This window comes from Antennarius striatus, chromosome 7 (genome assembly GCF_040054535.1).
Source record: "Antennarius striatus isolate MH-2024 chromosome 7, ASM4005453v1, whole genome shotgun sequence".
NCBI lineage: Eukaryota > Metazoa > Chordata > Actinopteri > Lophiiformes > Antennariidae > Antennarius > Antennarius striatus.
In genome coordinates, this window is record NC_090782.1 from 11,212,501 (window position 1) to 11,232,625 (window position 20,125).

Here is a 20,125-nt window from a genome sequence, read left to right on the forward strand (position 1 = left end):
ACACACACACACACACACACACACACACACACACACACACACACACACACACACACACACACACACACACGTGTACACACACAGATTCCATCCATTCCTCTTTTCAGCTTCTCACAATGAGACACTGATTGGAACAAAAATTCTAAAACGTGCCCTCATCAGACCAGTGTACAGATTTCCATGGACCAACTGTCCATTTCATGTGTTTCTTCTTCCTTTCCTCCCTCATTAGTGGCTTCTTTGCAGAAAAGCTCAGAGAAACAGACTGGTTGAATAACTTTTTCCCCACTCAACACAAAATTCAGCTTTTAGTAGCTAAAAATATTAGTAGTCTCAAATATATTCAGTGCCTCAAATTTCATCATCATCATTGTTGTTATTGATGTAGTTTGGTTAAAAACTCTGCCTTCAGTCTTGTTTTTTTTCTGTTAACATATCTATCCCCAAAGGCGTAGACGTAAAACACCACTGATCCTAAACGATAAGGAAAGTCAGCTCTAAAAGTCACAAGCAACCAGATAGATTTTGTTTTGTGGTGCAAAACTGTGATGCGTCCTGTGTGTCAGTGGTGTGTCCAAAGGGGAAAGAATGAAGCTGATTCTGAACGGAACTCTACCCAGAATGAAACATGACCAGTGTCTCAGTGATGCTCTGGGGCTGCTTTGCTTCCTCACTGGAAATTTGCAGTGTGTGGAAGGTAAGATGAAGAAATCGTTTCACCACCTGGGAGGAAGATAAAGTCATTGGATGTTCCAAAAGACCAAGAATGAATAAAGGTGATTGCTTCATAAATCCAGAATATTGCTTAGCTAGAGGTCTTTGTTAGTGAGGAGCAGGCAGTTCATCAATAGCACTGCTGGACGCCATTGTCTGGATATGAATCACATCATAGTCAGGAAAAGCATCGTTTCTGCTTTGTTTGGGGGGGGAAACATTCACAATGTCTGATATATTGACCTGGCTAAGATGTTCTTGATTGATTTAGTTTTTTAAAGTCAATAAATAGCATATTTTAATAATAAATATTGTAAAAAAATTCAGGCGGAATGATTTTGCAAATAACACATTTCTTCATTGACAACTTTTACATTATATTAACGTCAATAGCTATGCCCTTTATATATTTAGATTGTTCCACAGATCCATACATTTTCATTGCTAAATATCTTCAAGATGATCGGAGGTTCTCCTTAGCATTTATGCAGAACAATAATCACTCCCCTTCCAAGATGTATCACACACAGATTTAGACACATTCATTTGTTGCCATGGGAAACTTGAAAGGGCAACTTTCCATAGAGTAACCATTACAATATTCCTCTAAGCATAATGCAAAAATATGAAAAACAAAACAAAATAACGTAAAAACTATTACATAAACTCTATACAGCAATTTGTAGAAAATAGTGAAGTGGGATTTGTTAGTTATTGCCCCACCAAGATAATTTCAAGTGTTTGCTGTGTTAATGAATTATGCTGCTTTATAACACTTTTATAACAAAGAGCTTCTCCTGCAATAAGGAATGCCCTCTGGATAAATTATTTTAAATACAATGAGTACAAAATTCTAAATTATGTAATTGAGAAATTAGTAAGCATGTCATTATGTTCAGCCTCATGCGAAGTAGCGTCATATCGTAACACAGTTTCCGCCTCTTGATGCCGTTCGGCCCTCTGATTGGTCCTCCGGAGGGGGCGTTCAAATAAAAAAAATAAACAACTTGAGAGTTCCCATTGGTAGTTGTCACGTCCCTCAAACTGTTGCCTGGCGATCTGCTTGCAGCTTGTCAAACGCACGATCCAGTGGCTGTAGATGCCTGCTGCAATGAAAATATCTCCGCTGGTGGGTGGATTTATCGGCTCAGGTCCTTCGTTTACCCCCAAACTCTGACTGAGTGAGTACCTTGGTTTTTCGTGATAAAAAATAAGATTTTAAGCTCTGCGTTGATCTTTTCCGAGCCTCACGGAAAGGCAACGTGATTTTTGTTTTTGGCTAAATTGGCGTTTTTTGCATGTTTTGTGAATTAAGGGCACAGTGAAGGCAGCAGCACTAACTTCATTATAACCCAGCTGGCCAGAGTCCACTGTGGGCTGGATGGAGATGTTGTCACGTCTGGTACCAAGTTGTTTCTAGTGTATCCCTGTGTGTGTGTGTGTGTGTGTGTGTGTGTGTGTGTGTGTGTGTGTGTGTGTGTGTGTGTGTGTGCGTGTGTGTGTGTGTGACTTGTTGGATTTATTGCTGCTCTGCATCGAAAATGTGGAATCTGCGTGGATTCTGTGGGCAGTGGTAGCTCACACACACATTCAGTCACACACACTCACATGCAACACACATTATTTTCTTCACCATCAGTGTGAGTGTACACTGGTTGTTGCTGTTCTGATTTTCTATAATGTTGTCAAATGATCTCAAATGACAGTGATGTTCTAAACTGGATCCTTTATTTTACTTGAATTCTTCCCACCTTGTCTAATTATAAAGATCAGGAACCTTAATTCTGGTAAAGGTAAGAGTGCAGTGATCATATGAGGAGGTTTAAGGGTCCTGTATTTGAATTCCACAGACTCTAGTCCATTACCACGCATGAGTCATTCTGTTGATAGAGATTAAATACATGATCCACAGCCATACCCAGTGCATTCCTCATCATATTAGCCTTCTATCTGCGGGCCTGGAGAGTTGTCGGCTGAAATCTGCCCTGGAAAACAATAGGCTGCATGCCGTTAAACACAGGCTGTGAAATGTAGCAGGCAGCACACTGGTGTTTTGAAAGGAGAGATGAGCAGAAACATTTCCTCTGACGCCATCCGTCTTCATCAAGTTTACTTATAGTTGCTGTCAGTTTATCTGTGTTGCTGGTGTTCAGCTGAGTAAGATATGGGAGTAATAGAGCGCATAGCTGTGTTTAGTGTTGTGGGAGACAGTTTATTTTAGTGCTGAGGTTTTGCATACTGATGAATAGCTCCTGTGCCCACAGACCTGTAGGAGACTGGGAGTGAGAGTAGGATATGTGCTGTAAGCCCTGCTGGCAGGAATCTTATCTGATTTCATGAGAGTAAACAGTGTGTGGATACCAGAGGACGTGATCACATTCAGAGATTAGGTTTGCCCGTTTCGCTCCAAAAAAGGTAGGAATTCAACAAGGAATGTTTACGAGCTGTTAATAATAGCTTTTGAATTTTTGTCTGAAACATAACACCTAAATGTTAACTTGTGCTCCAGTCATTTGACACATTAATGTCTGTTTTTTCATCATTGCTTGCCCAGAAGGGAGAAGGGAGGGATGCTTTTTTTTTTTAAGCCTGATGTCATCAAGATTATTTTAAGTGGGACCTCAAATATTTAATAGGAAGCTGGGTAATAAATCAGAGGTGTCGAGTTTGGGACATGAGGACAGAGCTGGTGTGCAAGTATCTAAATACACTTTTTACGTCCAATTTTTCTGAACTTCTGCTTCTATTTTAATCTTGTAATTAATTCAAGTAAATAGACATAACTTAATATTTCTGAAAAACATCCCTTAAAATTTCTTGGTAAATATAAATATTTATTATTTGATGTGTGATTGTGCAGGTCAAAGGAAGCCTCTGAAGAATGTGTTGGATATAATGGCGTACAACTGGAGCATGACCCTCTGGAGCCAACAGCCGGCCGCCGCACGCTGTCCTGTCCCTGAGCTCCCTACACCTCACGCTCCATACCGTTTGACTTCATGAAGATCCCTGACATCGGTGATGTAATGAATAAATTTGAAGTCCTTGGAATTGTGGGTGAAGGTGAGTGTTGCGTTTAATGGCACTACAAAATGCATTCATGTCAAACACACAAGAAGACAGAGCACGTTTCCTCGACTATGAATCCAGTGCAGTCGTCAGCTGCGGCCTCATGTGAGGTAGTTCACTCACAGATTGGTTGTAGGGCTTTTAAGTGAGCAATTATTTGATTGCCTGCATCCAATTTGCTTTTGGAACATGACTGTTAAAAGCCTGGTCTGCTGTTCGCGATCAAACAACTCTGTAAGGTCAAGGACAGTTTTTATGTGTTTATTAATGAAGAACAAATTGAAGATGGAAAGATTGAATCTAGTCACTGTACTAGAAACTGAATTCATACCCATGTTTTTGTAGAGGTGAAAGGTGATTTGTTAAGAGCAATAGGATTGAGTGGTTAGTCTTTAAATTCTCTCCACACGCTCCTCACGGCTTCTCTTTTCTCCTAAGTGGCCCTGAGGTGAGGCCACCCGCTTGTCCTACTTTTCACACTTGTACTCCCACATCCTAGAGGTTTCTATGGAGTGTATGATGAGGCTCTAGAAGACAGAGGGATTTTTGTGTTGGCTTTGAAGGCTGAGTGTCTGTCCAAAGATGAGTCAGTCTGGAAGCTGCAAGAGTTTGTCAGCACAAGGCGCAGTACACTCCAAAGTGTTCTTCAGTGCTCATGAGGTCAGTGGATTTTGCTGTAGAGCTGAGCCCAACATGCATCCTGACCATAATAATTAAAAATACATGGAATCTTCCACAATAACATCTAGTATCTTATCTGAGGGGCAAAATGAATGGTCTGTTCATGTTGTTTTATGGTATGTGGTCATCGCATAATTGGGACATATTTGATAACTTTTGGTGAATTAAATTTTGTTAATTAAACTTTCAATTCTGTCAGCTTATTGTGTATTTTTATTGTTATTAAATCATTTTAAAATGGTTAAAGCATTCAATGCGTTTTGATGTATCCTCATGGAAAGACAATTTATCATCCCACTGACATCATAAAATGACAAGGGATTTAGTTTTGTCTGCCTGTCTGTCTCTTGTTTTAAATTGCCAGTGCTCACGTGATTTGAAGCTTTGTACTAAGATATACTCTTCGGGACAAATTCATTTAAGTGTCCTCATGTACAGTATTTTCCGCACTATAAGCTAAAAGCCTTTAATTTTCTCAAAAACCCACAGTGCGCCCTCTAATCCAGTATGCCTTATATATGAAGAAAGTTTTAAAATAGGCCATTCATTGAAGGTGCGCCTTATAGTCCAGTGTGCCTTATAGTGTGGAAATACTGTCATGTTTTTTTTTCATAGCCTTTTAGAACCAATGAAAAAAAATGTTCTTAATTGCCATCATAGCTGATTTAACACGACTTGCCGGTCTCTTCCTTTATAACGCCATTGGAGTCAAAAGATGGTCCAACCAATTCTATCCCTCAATAAGAGGGATAAGAAGCTAATATACATAAATATTCTTTGCATTTAAAAGCCTATGAATGTATCTGAGCAGCCTCTTGAAGACTTCTTGCACCATTGATATGTTTGGGAAGAAGCCGTTTGTCATATGCCAAGAATTCCTGTTGAACCCCCAGGGGATGTGTATGTGTGACTGCCAGGGTTGATAACATCACATCTACTGTAGCTTGCCAATACTTGTGTCCTACTTCCTCAGCCACCTGTCCTGTTATAGTAGGGGGGTTTGTTTCTTAATTCAAATCAACACATGTGAAGAAAGAAGACACACAGCTCACTCTGCGGAAATGCATCATTTTGTGTTAGATACCTCACTTCATGTGTCAGGGAGAAACTCTGAATTGAGCTAGTTGTGATTCAGTAATGATTATAGATCACAAAGGAAATGTTCATTTCAAATCATCTGATTTCTGGCCTTATTTTTGTTTATTATGTGTTTGACCAGTGTCATTATACAGGACGTAAAATTAAATGTCTATTGTACACAAGTACTTTCAATACATCATGAAAATGGATGTGATTGATTTAATTTGAACACATTCTCTTTTTTTAGGAGCTTATGGTGTTGTTTTAAAGTGCAGACACAAGGTAAGATCTGATGAGTTTTCCTATAATCATCTCAGTCTCTTGTTATTTATCGGTCTTTTTGGTCAAACCATTTCAGCCATTAGTTGTTGTCCAGATTTTATCTTATCATGAGCATTTCACTGTAAACATTTTCCAACTGTCTTCCTTAATCAACATCATAAAGGATACATCTGGTGAATATCTGTATTTTTCATCCTGTCAGTAAAACCCATGGAAAGACCAAACCAACAATCAGTTAATGCCGCAGTCAAATATTGTGGCTGGAAATTGGAATACCTTATTATTATTATTATTATTATTATTATTATTATTATTATTATTATTATTATTATTATTATTATTATTATTATTATTATTATTATATATTAATATATATTAATATAATATATTATATATATTATATAAGTTTACTTTTTTCAGACATGTTAATATAACAGACTTCACACCCTTGTCACACTTACAACATCAACAACAACATCCGAAAAAAGGGGCAGACGGGTAGAAGCCAATAGGCTTGTGAAATTCCCGTCCCCCAGAATCGACAAAAATCTCTCATTACAATATGTAATCAACAAACTCAGACATTAAAAGTTTTCAACCATTTCATACATTGAATTTTGACAGACGTTCATACCCTTATCCACTTCCAGATATTAGCCTTTTACCCTTTGTGTTGGTTTACTGCTTGGGTAACAGCCCGGTTCATCCATCCTTTCTTCTCACGCTTCTTTCATGTTCCTACACTTCCTTTTTACGTTAGGTTCTTCTGTTTTTCTGTTGTATAATTATGTCATTATGTTAATCATGTAACTTATGCGACATCTTTGTCTGTGTCAATTTCGTCACTGTTATGTGTATTTATTATTTACTTGTATCTCTTTGAGCAGATGTCACCCCGAATTTCCCTTGGTATTATTAAAGTATACTGTATCTATCTATCTATCTATCTATCTATCTATCTATCTATCTATCTATCTATCTATCTATCTATCTATCTATCTATCTATCTATCTATCTATCTATCTATCTATCTATCTATCTATCTATCTATCTATCTATCTATCTATCTATCTCTCTATCTATCTATCTATCTATCTATCTATCTATCTATCTATCTATCTATCTATCTATCTATCTATCTATCTATCTATCTATCTATCTATCTATCTATCTATCTATCTATCTATCTATCTATCTATCTATCTATCTACCTATCTACCTACCTACCTACCTACCTACCTACCTATCTAGAGTATAAGCATGTTTACATTCTTCCGAGGAACACAAGGTTCATAGATAGTCAACATCATAGATAGTCAAAACTAGAAGTTGACCTTGCCAGTGTTCTCCACAAGACTATAATGATCATATTAACCTCTTTCAGCAGACAGTGTTTATACAAGAATTAACCAGTTTGTTGCAGACACTTTAACAGTTTCACATGGTATTATATTGTCAAAAGATATCAACATGCTCTTTAAATTGTCAAATTTTATGTTATCCCATGATATCACAAATCCATGGTTTGTTTTTTTTGTTTTTGTTTTTTTGTTCGTTAATCCATGTTTCTGACATGACGATGGTGATTTTTTTTCAACTGTTCCATGCAATACTTGACATGTCTAAAATTGTAGAGGTCCCAATATTAAAGTGACTCTGTTGTGCTGATCTTTGGTGTAGTAACAATTCTTGTCCATCTTTATTGCTCATATTTCACCAACTCCTCTGCACTCCTGATCACCATTGTTTTCATCTGCTCTGGAGAAAGCCCCTTTGTTCTGATGAAGATCCTGCAGTTGTTCGTCTAGGTGTTGTCAATCAACCCATTCTTCTTCAGTCGTCGAGGTTTTATAGCGATATCAGCATTCTTTTTAGTGATTTTCATTAATGTAGACATTTTTTTCCTTTCAGTTTGAAGCATTCTTTCAGAAGAGCAATTTTGAGTTTACGATTGTTGAATTTTATCAGCACTGCAGGTGGTACCTCCAGATGACCTTATTTGTCATCTGTTTATTTCAGTCAGGAGGAACTTGTGGTTGAAGTAGAGAAAATACACTCCATCACAGATATATGATACTTATTATGTCAGAAGGTGTTTGGGCCTTGAGGGAGGTTGATATCAAAGAGCACCAGTCCAGAGAAACAAGGCATATCTATACATTTAGATCAAGACACTTGTGGTGGTGGCTGACGACCCTGTGAAACTGATGAATGATGTCGGAGAATCTTGAACACTGGGTGTTTGTGGTGTTAGGTTCCAACACAGCAGCGTAAAATAACTAAATCAATGGAGAGAGTCCTATTTAAATACACAGCATTACAATGATTGGTTGATAATGATGGTGTGCTGCTTTGCTATTGGATGGATTTGACTCACTGATGAGAATAGTTCAACTCGATTTGTGTGAAAGGTTGTGTTAGCAGGCAAGCAAGATGGAGCATATTTGAGAGAGAGTATACCTTGAGTTTGGAAAGATGTTGGTGTCCTAAACTCATTATTGTAAGTAAGAAAATATACATGGAGCCTGAGACTATGTTCTTATTTTTCACATTTCCTTTAAAGATGGGATTGGAGTGTCCTCTGTGATTGTGTTGAAGAAGACCCTTAACCACGTATAAGAATGAGCATTAATGATATTATTTGGTGTTAGTCGCTGCATGCTGATATCAGGTTTCTGTCTGGCAGAGGTTAAGAATAATAATAATAATAATAATCCTTTATTGTCCCACAGTGGGGAAATTTGTGAGGAACCTAGAAGTCTAGAGAATACCAGACACAAACACCTCGTCAAGGTCACCTGAAGAATGTGTATTTCAAGCACCTGTCCAGTCCGTTTGACTTTACTGAATTGTGTTTGAAACACTGTAATGCCTTCGGTAACAAAAAACCTTTGCCTCCCAGCTGATTTCAACAATGAGAAAACTCTGCTTTGATTGGTGGCAAATTTGTTAAATTAAATTCTTTAGTTACTCTGCCACAGTCATGTAAAATAGGCTCTTGAAGTAATTGTTATTTTTGTATAACAATGAAGGAACCACAGCAAAAAAATAAAAAATAAATGAGTACTATGAAAAGCAGACGACCCACACTGCAGTAATAACCTTGTCATCTCAGTCCATTTAAGGAAGAGGCTGTGCCAGGAATTGACAGCAATCCAGCTTGAATGAGACAAACTGCCTCCTACATATTAAGCTCTGCAGGAAACAGACAAACCATTTCTGAGCCTTCATCAAAGTCCTTGTTTAACTTGTGTTACTGTCGCTGTGCAGCCGCCATCATGTCACAGTTCACTGCAGAAAGAACCTTACCTGAGGCATCCGTTAGCCACGTAGCTTAAGTGTGAGAATCCCAGAAGACAACCTGGCTGGGCACTGAAAGTAAAAAGCCACGATCTAAGCCAAAATAACAGGATGGAGTTACGGGGCTCTGCTATTCACATTGATTGATCCCAGGCCTATGAAGCTGCAAATACCAGTGTCTCCATTTTATGTTACGGAACTGACATCAATAGGCCTCTGTTAGGTCTACACAACAGATGGAGGCTATTGGTTTGACTGTAGTACTGTCTTCACCGTGTTTATTTGTGCAAAAATCTGTCATCATTACCATAATTGCAAATATTTGTTCCCCGTGATGTTTTAGCCTGTATTTCGGGTTTAAAGGCAGGTTTTTTTTACAGAATAAACTCTGTATCGTCTTTATGTCCACAGTGCATTTGTGCTGCCAGTCATAGAATTATACACAGTATATACTGTTCAGTTGTTGTGGCATTGTTTATTGACAAATTACTTTTATTTCTGAAGCTGTGAGCATCAGATATGTGAAGTTGAGCAACACTGGATTGCAAACTCAGTATTATCTTTTTAACTTGACAGATTTGCTGCATGTAGGGTGAAAGGAGTCCCTCTTTATCACTTGTTTCAGAACTATCTGATTAATTAATAGAATCATGAGCAGCAGCTGTTTACACTAAATGCTTTCATGATAAAGCTAGTAAAATGCAGCTTTTAGCAACTCAAAAGTTATGTCAAACAACGATATTATAACATGGTAGGTCCATACATTCAACTTATTGCAATTATTTTGCCGTGAAGTCACAAAAAATATGTTTATGCACCTTTGAATAATTTTGCAACGCAAAAGAATTTAAAAATCACAGCGATCAAAAGAGTTCTACAAGAACTATTTGCAAGTCATCTGCACTCTAGAAAAGAATGATCAGTCATTCATTTATTTGCTACTGTCTAATACAGTATATATATATATATAAGCCACGTGAAACAATCATTGTAACCGGGGAACAGTCACCATTCTTGATCTCAGACAGTTTTACCATGCTAATGACTCTCGTAGGTATTGGGTACTCAACAATACACAAAGCATACAGATACTATTATATTGCCTGTAATGGCAATGCACTTGAAAAAGATTTAAAGAGTATTTGCTGGGAAGTGTTTGACTTCATGCTAATTTAGAATGTCTCTTATTACAGCTCATTGTTGCTCCTGCGTGCAGCAAATCCTCTTGATGTTTGACACTTTGCTGCTCTGCTTTAGACCTGGTGTGTTCTGATGTAATTTTATCATATCTACCTTGAGAAGTAGGATGAATTCTGTAGCTGCGGATCAATGGGGACCGACGCCATCCGGATAATATTGTATTGTTATTGTGAATGAAGCGACATGTTTTTTCAAGGGCTAACACACAGATCCATGCTGCATAATTATGTGTGCTTACACACAGACATAAGCACACAGTCAAACACACACATACAAGGACACAAACATTTCAACGTAAGCTTCCTAAGGCTTTAATGGGGCTGACTGGGCATGGAAGTGTGCCGGCCAGAGAAAATGGCTGTATTTGTGTGTGACAAGCACTGCTGCTCAGTTGCAGCTGCTCGCGCTTACAGCACATACTTATTTCACCAGCGACACGCCCCTCAGATTTGCCTTATACAATGCTTTTAACAGGAATAATTAGAGCCAAGAATGAGCTGGGGACTGATATAGGAAGGGTGAAAATACAAGTATGCCTCCATGGATTTCCAAACAACCTTATGAATGTACAAACTGCATTCATATCACCACATGTGGTTTACAACATGTGAACATGGATCTAAAAGGCCTTAGTGATCGGCTGGGCTTTGTGTGAAGAACATAATTTCAAAGCGTTTTAAATTGCATGTAGAAATATACGTAGTTTATAGTTTTTTGCCTCGATGGTAACCTAAACAGAGTGAGCAGATAAGTGAGGTGGATAATTAACATATTTTTTCTTCCAGCAAGTTTTTTCTTCATATACATATTTGCTTCCAAATTTTACCGCACAAACGTCGCATGTGTCCATGATTCCTGAAAAAACAAAAACTTTACACAATGACTTCCTTCTGGACAATGCGTTTGGACTTACAGTTTATTCTAGATATTTAATGTTTCATTTTTAATATGCTGGACATTAAAAAAAAATGTAAAGATGAAACTATCTACCCCAAATAGGGCTCATTCAGGTCAGATATCATTCTACCTGTTTTCGTGGGCCCTCCAGATTCTAGGACCACCACTGTCTTCCTCCATTGCCATGGTAATCCACCTTCAGATCAGCTTTTGAAAGAAGACCTTTCATCAGCGACACTGTACGAGTCAGAGGACTGATAAAGAAGTGCGTTAAGTCCCAAACCCTGCACACATAAAGAACAGCCAGGGAGCCTTTGTGCTCTGTGTGCACAGCTTAAGCTCTGACTATTTGCAGGTAATTCTTCATGAAACCTCAAAGCCTCAAAAATGGTATTTGGGTCAGCATCCCGATTTCTTTGGAATCAGAACTGCATGCAGCAGAACATCAGTGAGTAAAGGCCGTATGCTAGCTGCTGGGTGTGATTAAAGGACCTCAGTTCAAGACATCATAATGATGATCATAATGATGTCACAAACCTATTCTTTCTACTCTCACAAATTGCTTTTCATTTATTAGTCATGATATATGGAGGCCCTTCCAAGGATGTACAGCAGAGTGTAAGAACTAATACGACATATAGAATGTGGTCACGGTTCGTACAGAATGTATGACTGGATGCTGCTTTCCTAAAGTTCCACAGATGCTTTACCTTGTAGGTTTTTGTTAGTACCTTTTCCTTGCAAACAGATTAACAAATGAACATGCTTGGCTTCAGAAATTCTTCTTTTCCCTCTATTTAATAGGAATGTTGAGTTTTATTGTGGTATAATGCAGGAAATTAGTGGCACAGGTTCTGGGTTGCTGCATTTTCAGTTTTTGCCAGCTGAAACTCAAAGATGTTCCAGGTATCGTTCTCCTCAGTGAGGAGCAAGGTGAATCGTGCTTCATAATTCATTTTACGATGATTAACATTCTTTTTTCCCTGAACTTAATCATACTAGCAGAGCATCAATGAGGATATGGTAATGAGGTAATATGCACTTGTTTTTAAATGTTAAAGCTAACTCAGCATTTCAAAAATAAAATCCCTGCAGATGAACAGGGCTGACTTTGTTGATTGTCTGACTTTTCTTTTGGCCCATCGTGAGATTAAACACACAGTTTTTAAGTTATCAGTGCCTCTGGGATGGCTTGTCATGAAGTTTTCTACACATGTTCATCTCATGAAGGATTGAATCAGTGCACCCCACCCCCAGCTGTCCATGTCATGCAAATAGTTTTGAAACATCGCTTTCTCATCAGCCTTTGCTGTATTCTGATCAGTTCTAAATAACACTATTAACATGGTGAAATAAGATTGTTTGTACTGTGATGCTGATCTTTCCGTTGTTAATTCGCTGGGAGTATCAGGGTGGAGAGTCGTAACCCTTTTGCTCCAGTCTGACCATGAGATCATTGACTCGCGTGTTTGCATATGGTAGAGCCAGATAATCAGTTCTCTGTTGACCCAGCAAATATTTCTGGAATGAAACTAGAAACCTGGGTTCATATTATCCATGTGTCGTAGTGATGTCAAAGGAAAAGCATTCTGTTTTAAATAGGGACAGTATTAGTAATTATGTATAATGTTTCACAGTGCAGGAGTGGCTGAGTGTTGAGTTTGTGAAACATTTAATATTAACCTGCTGCACAATCTGCTGCACAGTTCTGCTTAAACAACACTGTGGAATTGATTGTAACAGAAAGTGGAATCTATTCAGTTTATTTTCTTTCTTTTAATTTAATAAACCCGTACTCCTGTTATCACCGTTTCTTTGATAGACTGCTGTAAGTCCTGCTGCTCAGCTTTGTGACCTTTTCTAAATGTCACCCTTCATCTAAGTTTATAATGTCCTTAACTTAAATTCAAGTCAAAGCTTTCTCTATAGCTGTTGGTCTATCAGCATCCTAACATGCAGAGGTATCTAAGTGTGGAGTGTAAACATGACTGTGGTTCCTATTTATTTAAGCATGTCTCAGGTATGGGCAGAACACACACGCTTACCCTGGATGTGTTTGTTATCCCATGAAATGGTTTCAGCAGTCAGAGGTGAAACATTGACAGCGTCAAGGTTCTGAAGTGACTCAGGTTTAGATTCAAAGCACTGAATTTTTTCTATTTTTTTTCTCTTTTATAACTGTTAAAGAAGTAGGATTCTCCATGAAAGCCCTGGCCCTGGCTGGAGAGGTGTTCTGAATACCTAGAATGATTGGATCTTTACCAGATTCACATACCGTAAGGGCTAATACAGTCCTTCAAGGAAGCTGCATCATGGGAAAGTGTCTGCCAACAGGGTAGAGATGTCAAGAATACTGATGTAAAGCTCGAGATGACATGTAAGCCCCTACAAATGATCAGGAAGTCAATGTTTACACAAATTTACCTTAAAGGAATCTCCAGGCGTATGTAAGGATTCATCATCTCCTTAAAGCTGTGGAAAGATGACCGCCCGCACTTTTTTTGGGGGGGAAAAAACATACACCTCTTTGTTTTTGTTGACAGTACAAACCTGCCACCTCCTTTCCCAATCAGCTGCTTGACACCCTGCACGTAACATTATACTGTATACATCCCTTTGTGGTTGACAGAAACAGCAGGTGTAAACACAAAGCTGTGAGTATGTCTGGTATTCAGACGATGTGGAACTGTTTGTGTTTACATTTACTTTATTTTAAAAAGTGAATTTCAGTGGAAAAAAGTTTCAATTATTTGTTAGCTGAAAATCTAAGAGGAATCGAGATCTGTTAAACAGCATCTGTCTGTCTGTCTGTCTGTCTGTCTGTCTGTCTGTCTGCCCGTCTTTCTGTCTACCCACCCGTCCATCAATCCATATCTATCTAATATCTAATGTGTGTGTGTGTGTGTGTGTGTGTGTGTGTGCGCACACACGTATACATACACACACACAGACACACACACACACACACACACACACACACACACACACACACACACACACGTATATATGTAGAGCACCGTGATTGGCTGGGGAGATACATGTATATATTAGGTATGTACTACAGCTCGGTCCATGATTCATCACTGCATACATTTTATTCTTTGACATTGAAGACAAGAAACTTTCATGATTTTGGATACTGAAGCTGTCACAAAGCTGAAGCAAATCAACGTCACGTTACTGTTTAACAATCGTGTGGGTGAAGAGGAAGCTGGCTTGTTAACAGAAGATAATGTGACGTTTGCAAAAATATCAAATTGAACAACATCAGCAGGAATTGATGGTAAGTAGTCGCCTGTCCACACCCATGTGTGTGCGTTAGTTGACACATGTGAGGCGAAACTGACTAAGTAAATCAGTAAATCAGTTCTCTCACTTCATAACTCTGAGCTGTCATTAATTGTACATATCTTGATGAGTTGAGATCATATATCATGTGTTCTCTTGAACGTCTCATGATCACATCACCTATTAATAGCATGTGAGGGAGAACATATGTGGCTCATGGCAAGAGGGCTCCACATGCACAATGTGTGCTTCTGTTGTTGAAGGGTCTTGGCACTTCCCACATGGCACAGGGGACAATTTTCCTGGCATGATTTAGGATCACAGAACCCCAGAGTGCTGAAGACAAATGCCAACATGGAGCCATTCTTTGCCAACACATTCAGCCAATGGGGACGCAGCATGTAGAACCAGCCCAGGCGTGTGTGCTGCTTACAGTAGCTACAGCCCACTAACTCACCAAAAGCTATCTCAATGGTGTTTAAAGTAGTTTACTAATGAGGTCAATGTGGAATAATGTGTGTGTTCTTTCCTCTCACGTCTTATGTGCCAAATATAATGATTCAGTGGGTGCCTGGACGACCAGTTTGGCCAATATTAGTCATACATGAAATTATAGTCCTATGTGTTACCTCAGCGTTGTAACAGCATTGTTTCACCTATAGTACAGGTAGCTCAAGTAGCGACTTGATTTGTCACTGGAGTGAAAAGTCTGATCATTCTTGCTTTCTTGCTGGGGATTACATCATATTGATGTCACTCTCATGTCTGTAAAAGTAAATGTAAAGCTAGTGAGAGGAGTCCTCTTTTATTAAGTCTCATTAAGATGTTATATCCTGTGTTTTATGTCAATATTTCCCGTTTTTTTTCCAAGACAGGTAAAATCCCCTAAAATAATTTTTGTAGTGTGCTCATTTTGAATTTCTTATTATTCAAACATCCCCTAAATGGTTTAGTTAGGAACAATAATGGCATTGAATCAGTTGTGAAATGCTCAAGCACAGCTGATTGGACAATTCCACAAGTAGCACGGTTCATATGAAACAGGTGGTAGTATCAGGATGTAGCCTGTGAGTTTGGAAAACCATCGTCCATAAACAGTTTGTCAAAAGTCATTTATCAACAACCAGAAGCAGTCTTGAATTCTCTGGACCTGATTTCGTTCTCTGCGCTCAAGAGGAAAACGACTATCCAAATTGTTTCCTGCACAAAGTAAAATATCATCAGTGATGTATATTAGTGTTTGAGCCCATGACCAACTATGACATCGGAGGCTCCATCAATCCTGGAAAGTACAAACAGGTTTAGAAGAAACATTTACTCCATCTCTGCTGCCTTACACCAGAAGAAGTGCAGGAACTAGACTGGTACTGTTGGTACTGTTGCAGCTCAGCTCTATCCCCACTGAAAACATGTGAATTCTGAGGAACCAAGCCGGACAACAGAGGCGTCGGGCTGTTGAGAAACTACCGTTGTAAATCAAACGAGAACAAGACAGAATTCAACTTTAAAAACTGTAACAACTGTTTTCCTCCATTCCCTTCTTGAGTGTTGTTGAGTTGTAAACTCACAGGAAGCGTCTACAGGTGTACTGTACATTAGTCATAAAGCGGGTCATATATTTCCTGAAAAGATGAAGATTTCATTTTCATTTTTCATTTCATTTATTCATTCATTTCAGGCAAGGCAAGGAAAAAAAATCAACAATAACAAACAAAATAATTAAATAATCAAATAAATAAGCAAAGATCATAACTCAACAATTCATCAAGATTGAAGGCAAAGCTACACAATCTGAACAGTTCTGTGTTGCTTGATGTCACACAGAGTATATAACCCCTACTCTGATACATTAGAGGCCCAAACAAACCTTGTGTTTGTGTGTGTGTGTGTGTGTGTGTGTGTGTGTGTGTGTGTGTGTGCGTGTGTGTGTGTGTGTGTGTTTGTCTCAGGGGTCTGTACACACACACACACACACACACACACACACACACATATGTATATATATATGTGTGTATATATATATATGTATATATATGTATATATATATACATATTATATATATATATATATATATATATATATATATATATATATATATATATATATATATATATATATATATATATATATATATATATATATATATATATTATATATATAATATGCATGTTTCAAGATATATTAACCACAAGTGAAAAACTAGCAAATTCCCCATGGCGGTTATCAAAGTGTATTTCATTTTATTCCAGTTAATTTTATTTCATTTCAAATGAGCACAAGCTGCTGTGTTGTCACTCATTGGGTTGTTTATTGGTCAGGGTATATGTAACCTGTCATAAACAATCATTTCATCTGTCCTTCAACTCTCTGTCACTTTGCCCACTGAGAAGACGTCTCTTGTCTGATGGAAATGAGTCCTTCATGCTTGCTTTCCTGTTGCCTGTGACTTTGAGTTGGTAAATGGAGATGCGACACAACAGTCCAAAAAGTAATTGTCATTAATGTGTTGATTACATCTATTAGGTCATCTCTGTGAGTCATCTGTTGTTTGTCCTGTCTTGATTATAAATGGTGCTTAATTTTTAATGTTTTTTATTGTGGCAAGACTTGAACTTTATTTTTTAGATTGTATAACCAGTGCCTTTTTTATTCGCACAGAAAATAAAATTGATGCAATAGACTTCAGTATTTATCCCTCTTAAATAACAGAGTAGCTGTCGGTAACATCCTCACTCACTTAGTGGAGGAAATAAAGTCTGTCCGCCCCCTGTGAAGGGAACGGTTATTTTTGTGCCCAGTGAACAGAAACTGGGACAGCAGAGGAAAAAAGACTCTCACATCTAGCATTAAATAGGTCACCTTGATTGGAATACTTGTCTATGTGGTGCCGTCAGGAGCCAGAGATACAGGGGACATACAGCAGACATATCTTCCTGTCTGAAAGTTGTCATTGTCCGCTGTTAGTGGAAGAATATTTCTAGTTCTGAAGCTTGATCGACACAGATTGTTAGCCCAGCTGGTGATGTAACCTTTCTTATGGCATCTCAAGACCTGGATGTGGCCTTTATCAGAGGTTCCTGGTTACACATCAGTACATTATACTACAAAGCAGTACATAACATTGTCACATACCAGCATTCAATCTAGTAGTGAAGTTTTTGTTTTCGGATTTAATTCTATTTGTAGGAGATGTGCATTTTACTGAGTTCCGTTCTGATTGACTTTGGAATGAAAAAATAAATGAGCATACATCTACAGTACATTTACTGTATATGTTCATTCATTCATCTTCTAGCCGCTTTTGTCTGCTGTGGGTATTGAAAATGAATGAATGAATGATATTAGATCAACATTCTTATTTTTGCATTTTTTGTTAAAAAAAAAAAAAAAAGGAAGTTAAAAAAATTGTTTTACTTGCACATGACATTAAACATCTGTTTCAGTATTAAACTCCACAGCAGTTGTCTCCTGTGTATTGTGTGTTCCATCACCTGCCGTCCACCAGGTAAACTGAAGGGCTGATCGAGCAGCCCGGTGTGAGAGATGCTCATTGCTGTCACAGGGTGTGTTGTTGTGTATTGTTGTCTATTCCAAACGATGAAACAGTCATGAACTTGCCCTGTTGTGTTGCGTTTTAAGTTGTTTCCCTGCTACCTACTCAACTTTGTGTTGGCTTACTGCTCACAGCGTTCATCATCCCAGATCCACTGGGCTGTTAATAGCAAATGTCACGTCCAAGCTGTTCATGTTTGATCTCCTTATTTGGAGTGTAAATAATGACTTAACAGGGTATTTTGGCTGTTTGATCATTTATGCTCCATGTAGGAACAAGCCAACACCAAATTGATGTTCTTAATGATGGGTTGATTGATGCAGTTAAGCCGAATGAACTTTAAACCAAATAAAAACCTGAAGCCCAGCTGTGAATACATCCTCCTATAGTAATTATGTCACATGAGACAGCAGCTTTTGTCCAGATTAGCAAAAATAGATAATTCAGAAATTAATTATGTCCTTTATTATTCCCAGGGAGTGATATTTACAGCATTTTTAAATGGATCTTTCTCTGCCTCCACTCTGAAGATGTATTCCAACCTCATCTACATCAATGCAAATGTTTTCTCAGATATGTTCAGTGGGAAAACACCTGCAGAGGCATTCCTGGTTTGGCTGTGGTCACTAATGCATCTTAAATGAAAGTATAAACCCCCCAGAGAGAAGTGCAGTTTTCTGCACTGCTGTCTGGATACCATCAGAGTTTCAGTTTAATCAGTCCCAAAAATTTGTCCATTATGTGATATGAGATGGCGAACGGCGAACAGGATCTCTCGTCAGCTGATTCGTCAATAACCAAGCTAACCCTGCCACCAGAGGACACGTCACAAAATGCTTGTGCTTCTGCTGCCATTTTTAGTTTAGTAACAGTAACGCATCACATGTGACATATTTTTACTTTTCTATTAACAATTATGAACATGTACATTGTTGATAATCGTATTTAGAAGAACATACTGCCTCTTTGGTCTCCACGTCCTTCAATCAGTGGTCAGATTTGAACTTTTATTATTGACATTAGCTATAAACCCCAAAAATAGATAACAATAACTGAATATCAAAGGTGACCATGTCGGAACACAATTCTTTCCTCTAACTTGATTACTGTTGATGTTAATCTGTCTACTCAGGAGAGTTTCTGCTCAACAATGACACGTTTTTCAGCTCTGTTTTACATAATTCATTTGAGATCTGTGGAAGGGTGAATGCAGACATGGTTGAGTCATGGTAGCATTGCTGTATGTTTGAAATCCAGTGTATTACGAGCTTTAGCTCATGACTGCGTAACAGTAAAGTGTTCTGACTAGCTTACTGTCGTGTCACAATCAGCTCTTTTCAAAGTGTAAACTGTTCAGTTTGTACATAAGACTATTTACAAAGCAATCTACCAATTTGGTGCTTCATAGTAGTGCTGTCAGAAGATTAAGAAAATGTATCTAATTAATTACAGGATTTGTAATTAATTAATCTAATTAATCACATTTTAATCTCATACCTGCTAAAACCCCCCAAATAAAGAATTTGAATTCTAGGACATTACAAAATTGTAGCGCATGACTAATCAATAGAATACACCAAGAAGAGAAGATCTGCAATCCACATTTTTATTGGTTAAGTGTGCTTTATAAATGAAATTCAAAAGAAAAAAGGCCAAGCACAACAGCAAACCCATTAGGCCAAGTGCATTTCTCAAAAATGCAATACAAATACAGTTAAATAAAATAAATAAAATTCAGAAATAAAATAAGGCTGAGTCTCAAAAAGGCACATAAGCAGACTCTAAATCAAAATGAATACTAAAGCTGAATCAATGCAGCAATTCAAAATGAATAGCATAACATGCCTCTAAATAAGGCAGCATCAATAGCAAGATGCCAACAGGCATTTCCTTTAAAACGGTACGCTAACGTTATAGGAACTGACAACAGAACTCTGTGTCCTTTACAGGTTTTGCATTTAAATGATACATTAGGTTGGAGCTGAAAATTCACTTTTACAAAAGGTACAAATCCCTGCGTTTTTGTTGATAGTCCCATCTTTGTTCTTTTTATAAATAAAC

At 38.0% G+C, this 20,125-nt stretch overlaps 1 protein-coding gene across 4 annotated transcripts in view; it reads left to right on the plus strand.

Annotated features, from left to right (window-relative positions):
* Positions 1 to 1,765: 1,765 nt before the first annotated feature.
* Positions 1,766 to 20,125, plus strand: part of LOC137599164 (cyclin-dependent kinase-like 5) — a 44,329-nt gene continuing 25,969 nt past the window's right edge. For 3 of the 4 annotated variants that reach the window (XM_068319903.1, XM_068319905.1, XM_068319904.1), the window contains exons 1-3: positions 1,766 to 1,895; positions 3,575 to 3,777; positions 5,792 to 5,826. In XM_068319903.1, coding sequence (XP_068176004.1) covers positions 3,714 to 3,777; positions 5,792 to 5,826 — 99 coding nt within the window. In that variant the 5' untranslated portion in view covers positions 1,766 to 1,895; positions 3,575 to 3,713. The remainder of the gene's footprint in view (positions 1,896 to 3,574; positions 3,778 to 5,791; positions 5,827 to 20,125) is intronic. The other variant, XM_068319906.1, reaches the window with a different exon arrangement.